Source organism: Amphibalanus amphitrite, unplaced genomic scaffold, assembly GCF_019059575.1.
Source record: "Amphibalanus amphitrite isolate SeventyFive unplaced genomic scaffold, NRLGWU_Aamphi_draft 000038F_arrow, whole genome shotgun sequence".
Classification (NCBI taxonomy): Eukaryota; Metazoa; Arthropoda; class Thecostraca; order Balanomorpha; family Balanidae; genus Amphibalanus; species Amphibalanus amphitrite.
Window position 1 is genome coordinate 1,091,302 of NW_024881534.1, and position 13,432 is coordinate 1,104,733.

The window sequence follows — 13,432 nt, forward strand, 5'->3', positions numbered from 1 at the left end:
AGCCATTTATGGCGTAGCCCCTCATCATTGTGCCGATTAAACATGGGTGGCGATAGACTTTGTCAGTCATTTTTGAAAACCCGAAGGTCGAAATGGTGTGACTGATGCGATTACTGCTTCGCAATCTGGAAAGGTCAAGTGCGTCTATAGAAGATTGAATGAGTAACCACAGCTTTGAACGGCTAATTTATTGTAATACAACGATTCCATTAACAGAAGACTGACTGTTGAATTACGGTTGACATTTTGTGAGCTGTTTTCGTGCATAACAAATATATCAGGAGCCAGTGGTTCCTTTGACAGCCAGCCGGACGGGGCCATCCTGCGGCGGCATTGCGGCTGCCATAGCTGTCGAGTACAACCATCGCCGCGAAGGCCACACAATTATCAGCTCTATCTCTGGTTACGCACGGCTTCCGCTGCTGTCCCTCCCGACACGGCCTCCCGTCCATCTCTCTCTCTCTCTCTCTCTCTCTCTCTCTCTCTCTCTCTCTCTCTCTCTCTCTCTCTCTCTCTCTCTCTCTCTCTCTCTCTCTCTCTCTCTCTCTCTCTCTCTCTCTCTCTCTCTCTCTCTCTCTCTCTCTCTCTCTCTCTCTCCCTCCCTCTCTCCCTCTCTGTCTCTCTCTTTCTTTCTCCACAAGCTCAGTGTACGCCGTTTTTTCACTGACTTATGTCCTCTGACATCTTTCGGCCTCCGTCCTCGAGCTCCGACCTTCGCCAGTTCCGACCTTGCTGTATCTTCTGCCGTCGGCATTGGTGGTATGCTGACGGTGGGCCTTGTTTCGTGTCCTTTGTCGCCCTCCTGGCGCCTCTCTGGCGCCTCTCTCCCCTGTAATACTACACTGCGCCTGCCTCCGGTCCGGACGCCGCCCTGCCGAGCAGAGAGAGGGAGGGGACACGTTTTTGCTCCACCGCATCGCGCGCCGTAATTCCTATGGATTCAGAGGTGATAAATAACACGCCAGTAAGCCCCGGGCCCGCCTGGATTAGCAGGCGCCGTTGTATCGAAACTCGGCGTAATTAATTCCACTAGCAGACACACGCGTAGGCGCCAGTTGGGGCGGGGTAAGCGTTTGAATATGCCGGATTCTATTGGTTATTGTCCCCGAGGCTGCCCCTGCCTCCGCACCCCTTTTGTTGCGCCTCTGGCTAGTGTTGACAGCGGGCACCATCTCCCTCCATCTGACTGGGGCAGCGTAAAAACGCCCGGCAGTTGACGAATCAATCACAGTAATGTGACGCGAATAATTCGTAGGCCCGTCATCGCACAATCGATTGTTGTTCGATGATAGAACGGGCGGGACGGTCCCCTGCCCATGGGATGGGACAGGGGACCGAGAGGGCTTGGGACGCCTGGGAGTCGAGGAGGCCCCACTGACAAAAACTGGCCCTGACCCGGCCGTAGCCAACGGGTGCGGGAGAAGCTGTCAGCGGCGCATTGCCATTCAGAGTGGGCGCGCGCGGCGAAGGGCCGGTTTGGTCACGTAGGATTACTGTCGGCTGTGCGGAGATGGTATCGGTTCTAGGTGAGAGTCATGCTCTGCGGTCACACTGTGCGGATCTGCCGGCGACTGTCGACACCTGCGGGATTATACCGGCGCTGATCTACTCCGGACGACAGGGGACAGGGGTCCCGGGGCTGACTGATCTAGTAGAGTTTGCGCCGAACCGGTGATGCCTTTGCTGGGAGGGCTAGGTGTGGATAGGACTTGTGCCATGTGACCTGACCTGTACCTTGTGACCTGTGTCGTGTGAATTGACCCGATACCTGCTAGTGCTGACCTCGTGTTCTGTTCACAGGCAACTGGAAGGGAACAATCTTACCGTGATACGACAGGCAGACTTCAGGGACCTCCGGCAGCTGAGGAGCCTGTGAGTACTTCACAGCCACACAAGAGCCACACCACATACCGCTCGGTCGGTTATACTCCCGCACATTCAAACTTTATATATTTTATGTCACCGGGGTTTGCTGGCTTGGAATATATCTAATATAGCACACATCAAATGATGCAGGACACTCTCAAGCTGCTAAGAATGTCGCACTTCAATGCGAAACTAGCTCATAAATATATCAGCAAAATAACTATGCATATTAAATCACAGAAATAGGACGTAAGCTAGCTCTTCACTTGGTCGAGGATTTCGCCGTCTTAGCTAGTGTTGAGTCTTTCAATCTCAGGCTTACACCAATTGCTTTTGACTTGGTTAATCTATTTTGAGGTGAAAATGTTGTCTTTCGGGTTTCTGGTGTATTAGCATACTTTTTACGAACATTTATTCCATGCTTTTATCAGATGCGCCTTTCACGATGCACAGTGTACCGACCTACCTAAATGAGGCATTCGATAGGTACGTACAAAATCTTATTTGTCTTTTTAAATGGAATGCAAATGCATAAGTAAACAGAAGCGGCCTTCAGTTACCTCAGATAGATACTCCATCTGCATTGCTCATTCACCTTGCTCATCATCTCATGCACCTATGCTCACTGTGCTTTTGACACTACATAGATAACCAATTGAACGACTGTCTTTACGAAAAGAGCAATGCCAAGTGAAGGCTGCTTTCACTTGATCGACTCACAGCCCACACAATGTACCTATGTAACCACAATGACCATTTTCCTGGTCGCGCTACCCGTCAGACGTTATTATTGTCACGTTGGCGCGCATTTGCAGCGCACCTGAAGCAGTGCACGGAAAAAGCGCAGGGACACGGACATAATTTGCCTTTGTATTGCACCAGACATACACGTCAGCCTGTAGCAATGTTCACCGATAACGGTTTCAAGGTAGCAACGCGACTGATAACTGCAGAAGAATGATTATTGCACAAGCTGCAACATTCTCGAGGCAGTTTCGAGATGGCCCTTTTCCACCTGCTTATGTGGCCAATTAAGAGGTGAGCATTTTCCCTGTTTGCTGTGATGACCTTCCCAATAATCTTATCTTGAAGAGCTGAGACATGCTACATTCTTTGGGACTCAGCGACCACACCGCTCACACCCTCCGAGAGGGACAGCAGTGTCGCCTTTCCATGAGGACACTAGCCCTGGGACAAATTGCTGACTCACTGACATTCCTGATTGTCCTTTCACACAACATCCCTACTCACATTTCGACAGAAAGCTCTCAAACTGTCACCACGACATCCCAAAACCCGTCACAAAATCACCCACCGATTTCTGGTCATTCGGTCACCTCATCGATAGCCGCCCTCGGCCCTGACATTCCAATCTACCGGAATCGGAATAATAATGCTTCTATTCCGAGCCATCTCGGCACTAGCAATCCCGGCGCTCGTCGCCGACCTGCCCTGCGGCTATATTCAGCGTGTCACCGCCTCAGGCTCGGTGACCTGTGACGTCATCAAGTGGTGGTCCGCGCCCGAGGCGGCGCCGCCGCTGATTGGATGCGTCGTTCCGCGTGATTTGTCTTCTTTCCCCGGAGGTGGGCGCTGATGTGTAGAATTATACAGATGACGGGAGCGGGCGCGGTGACTAGGGGCGTCTTGGTTCAGATACCTACGTTCAGTGAAGCAATTGGACTTGATAGCTAGGTTTGTATACAGGCTGGCTTCATTTGCAGTTTATAAATGTGCGATAATACATGTCATCGAGTGTTCGTCTTCGCGTGGTAGCGTGCTCACTCAGCAGTTTTATGATGACTGTCCAGTATCCACTGTACGTCATTAACACAGAACGAACCATTACTATGCAACTCAGCATGGTTTACGTAGCCATGGAGGAACTTTCGCGGTTCGCCGGTTAGACGTCTTACCAAAAATCCATCACTCAACGGTCTTGATAACTTATGTTGTTTCGGACATTGACGGTTGGCTTCATGCTGCCTCTCGAATTATTTGACCCCTTTCCACGAGCAACGCAACAACCCCAACCTTTTTTATCATCTCTGGCTTTCTTTCCAATTAACGTCGACCTGGCATCGTCAGCAGCGACATCATCGACATCGTCATCCGCTTCCGGTGCTATAGTTGTGGAACGAAGACTGCTCTGACTGCTGACGAGGTTCGCCCCTGCTGATGCTGCTGGCTGCTGTTCCAGCCGAATGAGCCCGGCTGGTGACCGTCAATTAGTGAATTTCGAGTGCTGACTAATGACTTCTAGTCTAGCTGTTGTTGCAACCTGAAATGGTCCAGCAAGGCTGTCATTTGCTGATTTTTCTAACGCTTGTTGGTTGTCGGCTACTGCCTGTTGACTATTGTCCGCTGACTGCTGATTCCGAACTGTTGACGGCTGACAGCTGACTCCCCTCATCAGCGCGCGGCGACTCCCTGCTGAGAGGCGCGTGCCCCTCGTCACGCGGCAGCAGCAGAACAAACATGGAGTGCGGCCCTCCAAACACCGACGTCTTTTTAGCGTCGCCGCCGTTACCTCTCGATGAGCGGTCTCGACGGGACTTCGACCGGTAGCGTCTGCTTGTCTGGTGGGAAAGGAGAAGAAGGAAGGGGATAGGAGTAAGCGTCGTCGACGGTAGTGGGAGTGTGGGAAGGTGGAGAAACAGGACGCAGCAGACAGGTAACTGGATGCTTGTAATGATGTGTGCTTGGAAGACCTATGCGAGAGGCTTAGGTGTAGATGAGTGACGACCGTATTTGAAAGACAGCGGCGACGAGCTTATGAACGCGGAGAGGCGCCATTTTCTGAAGCCGCTTACAGCGTGAAATCAAGGCCCGCACGAGAAAATGGGAAATTGGCCTCAAAGTAATGGTAGAAGGTCCTTAGAACCAGGACGTAAAATGACGGGACAGTGGTGGCTGGATGTCAGGCAACGTCATCGCAGCGAGGCGAGACGTCTCACCCGTCGTCGGTGGTCCAGCGTCATCGTTCCTGATTGGTCAGATGATCTGGCCACTCTGGCCTGCGAGCCGGGTGGGTTTCCCGGCCTGATTGGTGGACGCCTAATGGTTTTATGACGTAATTTATGTTCTTACTTTATGAGCAAGGGTGGTATCTCATGAAGATGCATTTGAATGAATAATAACGGGAATGATGGCCATACCCAATTTGGTATCTGTGAAGCAATTGCTGGTTCAAAGTTCACTTGCTATAAGATTAGGGTACTAAGCCGCCTGCCCAATGGCCCAAGGTAATTTAATTTATTTGCTTAATAGCAAGCTACGCCTGAGTTACCGTAAGACATTTAACGTGCCTACGGTGTAGCGGATCTAAAATGAAATGGTTTTGGAATTGGTGATCTACACCTTTTTTCCTTCAGTTTGAAAAAGTTGTAGCACAATTTGAAAAAGATGTAATTCAATTTGAAAAAGTTGTACTTTAATTTGAAATAAGGTAACTTCAATTTGAAAAAAGATGAAATTATTTTTTTGAAATAGTTAAAATACAAATAGAAAAAGATATACCTAATTCATTTTGAAACGTATCGGGCTTGGAAGAGAACACACTACACATAGTGTGCTGTGCCTGCGGATGTGCCTCAGGGCTGAGGGCATGCAATCATGTGCAGACGTACTTCACTGGGTGCCTCGAGGAACGCGACCTCCCGATGGGCGTTTAAGATGTCCCTGCTTAGCTGCGGCTCTGCCGCACCACTGCACTGTTTTCAGCTTTGAAATGTGTGCCCGTGGCCGGGTCGCAGCGGGTCCGACTTCTGTCCGCTGGCAGAGTCGATTACCTGCCCATTCATTCCGATCTCTGTGTCATGGCATCAATACAGATACCAAACATTTGCTCGTTTCGTTACGTGGTACCTAATGCATAGGGGCATACAAGTAAGTACTAAGAAGTGTGGTAGCTGGTAAGGAGGGCATTTTTTTATATCAAATTAAACAAATTACGAATTAGAAGACGTTAACCGGCTCTCCACCCACCCCTTTACGAGTAATAGTACATTAACCCGCGCCTGGCCGGGGGGGGGGGGGGTGTTTGAACACCATCCCCTGACGTTTTTCGCAGATATCTCAAAAACGAATGTTTGGTATCTGTATTGATGCCATGACACAGAGATCGGAATGAATGGGCAGGTAATCGACTCTGCCAGCGGACAGAAGTCGGACCCGCTGCGACCCGACCACGGGCACACATTTCAAAGCTGAAAACAGTGCAGTGGTGCGGCAGAGCCGCAGCTAAGCAGGGACATTTTAAACGCCCATCGGGTGGTCGCGTTCCTCGAGGCACCCAGCGAAGTACGTCTGCACATGATTGCATGCCCTGAGGCACATCCGCAGGCACAGCACACTATGTGTAGTGTGTTCTCTTCCGAGCCCGATACGTTTCAAAATGAATTATATCTTTTTCTATTTGTATTTGAACTATTTCAAAAAGAATTTCATCTTTTTCAAATTGAAGTTACCTTATTTCAAATTGAAGTACAACTTTTTCAAATTGAATTACATCTTTTTCAAATTGAGCTACAACTTTTTCAAACTGAAGGAAAAAAGGTGTAGTTTTAAGATGACTCTAACGTATAATTAGTATGAAGTTACGAGGGGGTATCGGAAAGTTCTGATCATCACATAGAAGATGTGAACCGATTTTGATGATTTTTGGTTGGTATTATATTTGGTTCTTAAGAACAATATTCCCGCAAAGAGAATCCTGAGAAGTGGTTTTATCTTATGTAGGAGAGACTTAGAAGTAAAAAAGATGAGTATTGGGCCCATTGAGGACCGAACCGTCATCCAACTAATGCATTTGAAACGGTATCACACTGAGAAAATACATCAAGAACGTGAAATCAGTTTATGGCGAAGAAAGCCCATCTCATGCACTTACCGAAAATGAAGAAATAATTTTCAACTTGGTTGCATGGCCCTTGCAGGGGAGTCAAGAAGTGAGTGGCTACCAGTGACTGACAAGGTGGTGACTGTGAAGGAAGTGGAGGACCTCATCCTTACAGATCGTCGTGTGACCTTTCAGATGATTGTGCAACAGAAAGGTCTCAATGCTGGCAGTGCCTGAAAATATTATCAGCGAAGAACTACAGACGATAAAGGAGTCAGCTCGCTTAGAAGTTCGTGTGTCTACTTTGTTCAAGAGAAAAATGCGTCTTGGCCCTTCGAAATCAAAACTAGGCCTTTTTTAGGAAATTGAAGACATCTTCGATACTTTGATGACTTGTAACGAATGCTGGGTCTATGTGCATGATCCAGAGACAAAAAGATGATCAAGAAGTTTAAGCACGGCACATCTGTCCTTCTTAAAAGGCGAAGATGCAGAAGCCGATATGGAAGGTCAATGCTATCAGTGTTCTGGATCTGGCGTAGGATAGTCATTACCGACTGTCTTGATGATGGTCGGATAATGATAAGCAAGCACCACTGCACACTTTTGAAGAAGTTGCGAGATGGCCTCAAGCAGAATCGCCGCAAAAAAGCCCAAGAAAGATGTTTTATCCGCACCGACAGCGCTCCCGCCCATTCGTCCTGAGCTGCGATTGAAGCAAGAACATGATGTGGACATTAAATCCTACCGCATCTAAGAAATTCACCTGACCGGGTATTAACTGACTCTTGATTGTTACGGGAGATGAAGAATCCACAGTATGGCCGGTGATTTAAGGACAGAAATGACGTCATTGATGAGATGGAGCAGTGATTTACGGGACAGTGCGAAGGTCCTACAATGACCGCCTGAGGCAGCTCAAGAAACGATGCAGTAACTTTGCGGTCGTGTGTGGTGACTTGTAAAGGAGTAATGAACATCATGTAAAAAAATCAAATTTCTATCACATCTCATTCGTGGTGATGATCAGAACTTTTCGATACCCCCTCGTATATAGGAGCTAGAACTTAGAAGCAGCACTTCAGGAAGTTTAAGTTTATCTCGCCTCGTAAATATCGGGTATTTCTTAAATTATTTGGTTAACTTTGCAGGGAGGTCGACCCATTGATAGTTGTTGTCGAATGATTCCGGGTGAAGTTTCCTCTCAGCCAGACTTCTCAATAGGCCTCATCTTCTATCACTCAGTTTCCTGATCCATGTGCTATTTTTGCGTTTTTGTGCCACTTAGATCCGCCCGCGGTTATGAATGTGAAACTGTTTTGTAACTCTGTTCTTTCAGCTGCATTGACGTTATTCCGACGCTGACGGTCAAAAGTATCTAGGGTATACTGAAACCTTCGGCCAGCTCAGCCAGTCATTCGAACATCTATCTTGAATGAGCTTACTACTGAATACACTGCATACTCCTCTGGCGCGCACTGCTCGAGCACTCCTACCCCAAATCCCCGAGCTTACCGCGCGAATGTGCCAGCCAAGACCTGATTGACGGGAGCTCAGCCGGTGCGAAATATTGGACAGCTGCAGAGTCGAGCGCGGAGATTCCGTTAATTTCACGGTGCGGAGCCGGCATGTCAGCAATGAGCCCCTCCTCCTGTTGCCCTCCTTCTCGGGGCCAAATCCTGCACTTCCGACCGGAATGTGTCTGTCCGGAGGGGATGGCGGCAGGCTTTCATCTTTCTCTCGGAGCTGGGGCGGGGCGCAGAGACAATCACGCTGGTCTTGTCACCGCCATCAGCCCACATGCAGGTCAGTAATGGGGTTAGGATGGGCGACGTGGTGACAGAGACCGAAAATCTCATGTCAGTCCGTTCGCCCATCAGCGCGAGCAGAAGAAGGGCCATCAGTTATGATGACGATGTGACGCTGTTGGTGCCGATGGAGGCAGTGCCGGTAGGTACTGGTGCCGCTCGTGCTGTCTCCACACTATGCGATGACTAGCGACTATATGCAGAACTCCGGATTGACGTTCGATGTCGGCAAAGTGAATGCACACACAACTAAGTGCACCTGAGACCGCCGAAGATTTCCCGATGTGTAGATCTATGCAATTGTGCCGAGCACTGACAGTGCATGCTGAAACGAATTCCTGGGATTTCTGAAGCCATTAGTGGAGGAAGATAAGGTGCGAATGCTATTTTGCCTTCCGTTCTGGGAACGATCCTCAACAACGACGGTTTCCGTTTTCGTGAAATTATTAGGCAACAGTGCCAGGCACGGCTCTTTACCATTGAACTAAAAATAGTTTAGCTAAGCTCTGACAATGCAACCGAAAAATTTGTCCAGCTTTGCCTTCTCCGCCTGCTTCACCTGTGTACCTCGTCCTCCTCTATTCCTTCCCATCGTGGCTGGGCCACCCATTCTGCGCTCTTCAAAGCCAGCCGCCGAATCGCCGGATTTTCCTCACACGCTCCAGTGAACCGTACTTTTTCAAATGTGGCCTCACAGGAAAACACTTACATAGGGGAAGTTGGGGCAATGCCGGAGTTGGGGCAAAGCCGAAATTCGAGATATTTCGAAAACCGTAAGACATGGATGCCACCTGTCAGTGATGCTCTGAAGCTTAAGTGACTACAATTATCGCATGTTTGTTACGAGTCGTCATTCGGAATACTTCGACTGTGAGGGCGCCAAGAGCGTTTTCAAGGTACGTTTCCCTTGTACTACATGCGCCTTTGAAGCTGCATTTTTTACTCATTATGCTACCGTTTGTCTGGCCAATTCGGTAAAGTAATCTTTAGCATGTCTTTGCATAAGTGTGCTGCCTATTTGAAATTTATACAGCACGTTGAAAAGTTATGGGCCTGCAAATGAAAGTATGGCTGGCTGGGGTAATGCCGAAAACGTGCGATTACGCACGTGTTAAAAGCACGCTACGTGGACTTTACTGCTGTAGAATAGCAACGCGTATTTTTAGTCACACAAATTACACTTTCAACCGACACAACGGCCTGTTACCTATAAGGAATGATTTACCTGGCATTTTCTTATTATATCACACAATTATAACTTCCAGTGTGCACCGCGTCCTCAAGCTCTTGAAACGTGTGTCAGCTTTGATGAATTCTGGATAAAGTTTGAGATAAAATGGCAAAACATCAATGTCGGCATTCCCCGTAGATCATTTCTCCCATTTTCGGCTTTCCCCGCAGTCCGGGGCAACGCCGAAAAAGTCACTTCTTTGATATTTTTAGTTTGTGCGCTTAACGGTATGCGAATTCATCAAATGCGCCTGGTATGTTTGAAAGGCAAAAGACTGGCCTCTCGAATGACGCCAACAAGAATAGCGTATGTTGTCTACCTTGCGTGCTACGGGCGTCAGAAAAAAAGTCTTCGGCGTTCCCCCAACTTCCCCTACACCTGTGTAGTGTGTACTTTAGGGTATATCCCCGTCTAACCCGGCGACCTCCATGTCCTTCTAACGGCAGAGTGCTCATTCATGACCTGCACTATCGTCCCTTCACCCGCATGCTAGATGACTTGTCTGGCGGCTGGACAAGACTGCCCACCGCGTGCCCGGCCTCTAGGAGCATTAGCCGGCTGACGGCGGCCGCGATAGTGAGTGGCGCCTCTGGCAGTGGCTACCTCGCCTCTGAGATCGCGCCAGCAGTGGCGCTACCTCGCCGCTGAGATTGTGCCGGCAGCGGCTCCACCTCGCCCCTCGCCTCTGAGATCGCGCCGGCAGCGGCTCCACCTCGCCCCTCGCCTCTGAGATCGCGCCGCGATGCGCCGTCACGCCGCGGCCGGCGACAGAAGCTCGGCGAGCCGCCGCCGCGCGCGACTCGCTCACGCCCGCCGGCGGCGGCCGGCGCTGCGCAGATTGAATTACGAGGCAGCGCGGCGCGGGGTGCGTGACGCCGCCTGACGCACTGCGCCGCCTTCGCCGCACCTCAGTGTCGTGCTGGCGCAGCCTCGAGGCCACAGCTCGGCGCTCGGGCTGAGGCAGATTTATCGGCGAAACGCAGCGCCGAGCCTGATGAGAAGACATTGGCTCGGTCTGGGCTGTAAGGAGCAATCTTTGATGAAGCTGAAGCTGCAGTCACGGCCTGACCAAGGGCCAGCTGCCACCTAGCAATGCGATCTTTTTATCGCAATACAAGAGCCTCGGCGACGGCATCACCACGAGAAGACGTTAACAAAATATGCGGATAAGCTCTGAAAGTAGCCCACGTCTAGCGGCCAGAGATCAGCATTACCAAAGACGGTCTGTTGTTGTCGGTGCGACCTCGACCGTTTGGCAGCGCCTGATGACCACGTGACAGGTCTATGGTTAGCGAGTGGGTGTCACGTGACAGGGCTGCTGTTACACCGGCGAAGGGCCGAGCTCGACAGCCTGTGGTTAGCGGCCTCAGTCCGAGAGACCGGCCTTTCCCTCCCAGAGGACCGGCATTAGACTCCGCGGCGGCGGCGCATAGTTAACTTTCAAACACGCCGCGTGACCCACTGAATTTATGAGTCGGTGCGGGCCCATCCACAGTGCGGGCTGGCGGCCGCATCCGTACCTGTTGTTGCTCATGGCGCCTCTCGAAGCACGTTGAGCAAACACTGATTTGAGAATCAGAACACGCCCTCATCTGCGCGATTTCAATTGGAGATGTGCTGTTTCTGAAACAAAACAGGGAGCGCATGCCGTCGGCTCGGCGGCTTTAATGTAGACGGGGATATTGGCCGGCGGTGTCAACAAAGTAGACACTGTTCAAGGTGTGCCTGTCTACTTGCGATGCAAAGAATGGTGGGTCGGAATTCGTCTGTGTCGGTAACGTACTTGAAGTGCCACAAGTCAGATATCGCATCGGTATTCTTTGTAACAAACTTTTAACAATGAAATCTAAATGTCCGATTAGTAAATACCAAGACCAAAAACGGTTCCAACAACAACGCTGCCATGCATTTGAACACAGCTCAGGAAAGGTACCGTCTGCTCATTCCCGAAGTTTTACGCTGACTGTCACAATCCGACAACATCCAAAACCACTTTTTCAAACCGCCAGCCACTCCGTCAGTCACTTCAAACGAATGTCACTCTGACTTGTCCCCTGTGTGTCCCAGCCTCGTGTCTCCCGTCTCAGATACCAGTTTTCCACCATAACCCACTCTCCGTTCTCGTGTACCACATCGTCCCCGTTTTCCCCTTGCCCAACGTCATTCCCGAATCGGGTAACGTCGACAGCGGCGACGCCAATGACGTCAGACTGCATACCGCTGAGTACGTTCCCGTCCAGCGTTCGTGGTTCCCCTGATGCGTGTTCCATGCCGTACACCATTAGTAGCTAGATCAGATAGGCCCAGTGAGCTTGTCGCCAGTATGCTGTGGGGATGGGGGGGGGGGGGAGGGAGCTGGAGACGGTGCTGGACTTGCAGAAGAGACAGAGACGAGACGGGACGAGACAGAGACGAGACGAGAGGGAGATGGGTCGCAGACGGGACGGGAGTCCCAACAGATGCGGAAACGGGCACTATAGGTCAGGGAACGGGCAATATAGGCCGTATTTATCACATATGCAGGTATTGAAGTGAAATAAATTCAAATGGAATCAATTTTTGGCTGAATGACAAAGAGAGATAAACATTTAACTCTAGCATAGGCAATATATGAAGATAGAACAAATATTGTTCAGCAATACTGCCATGGTGCTCGAGCGAATGACCTTTAGCTGACCTCCCACCTTATTAGTTGCTCATTAGTGCGGAAACTGGAATTCATTACTGGGTTCCTGTACGGATGGGTGCTCTTGCTTTCGGCACATGTGACACATGGTCGTCTGAGAGGAGTTAATTTCCCGGAACAGTGTCCCTCACAGCGACGATGTTGAAACGTAGGACCCCTTATGCGATCCTCGAGGTCACGGATGAAGCTATCCAATCAATCATTTTATTTTTAGACGCCACAATTGTATAAGGAAGTATGTAAACAGCGATGTGATGTGTCCTATATCTTATCCTCACGTTATTGTCATCAAGCATTCCGTCATAGTAAGTTTTGTATAGATTATTTGATTGCAGTGTACCAATGACTTAACCGTCAATGTCATCAGTCGCCAGGGTCACAAGGAAGGAAGTTTCACGATTTTTACTGAGATGTGTTTCTCAACTAATTGTGTATGATATGATGTTCCTAGAATGTTATGTTTTGTAATAATTTTCAGCGTGGTAATAACAGTTCAAGCGTGAACGTTGGGCATTGGACCACACTGTTGACATGATATTTTTGGTACCGCCTGTGTACTGGCACTGCAGGTATCAAATAAGTCGCCCTTCTCACCGCCACAAAACATAGCTATCTCCCGCTGGACGGCACACCTTTAATCCTCACCGGTATACCTCTGCGGCGTGCACCCAGCGGCCACAGGTGGTCTGCCGATGGCCGTCCAGGCCTGTCGTGCTCGCCAGTCATTGCTGTCATCGCCACGGTCGGCTACCGGCCTACACGGAAAAGGTTTTATCAGACCGAGCGGCACTCTCAGAGCGAGCGATGGCGAACGGCGGCGAGCAGCACGAGCGGAGCTCAGTTGGACGTCAGCTGGTGGAAGGATGGAGCTGCGCGTGGCAGGCACACACTTTGATCTTGCCTGACTTGGCGATTGGACTCGGCTGGATTTGCGAGCGTGGAGATCTGTAGCTCTGTGCTGTGGCGCGAGCTCTATATAAAGCCAGTCGTGCCACGCCCAA

General features: G+C 50.0%; 1 protein-coding gene across 1 annotated transcript in view; it reads left to right on the top strand.

Annotated features, from left to right (window-relative positions):
• LOC122373283 (protein slit-like) overlaps positions 1 to 13,432 on the top strand; it is a 102,153-nt gene that overhangs the window by 24,103 nt on the left and 64,618 nt on the right. The window contains exon 2 of the mRNA XM_043351203.1: positions 1,801 to 1,872. Coding sequence (XP_043207138.1) covers positions 1,801 to 1,872 — 72 coding nt within the window. The remainder of the gene's footprint in view (positions 1 to 1,800; positions 1,873 to 13,432) is intronic.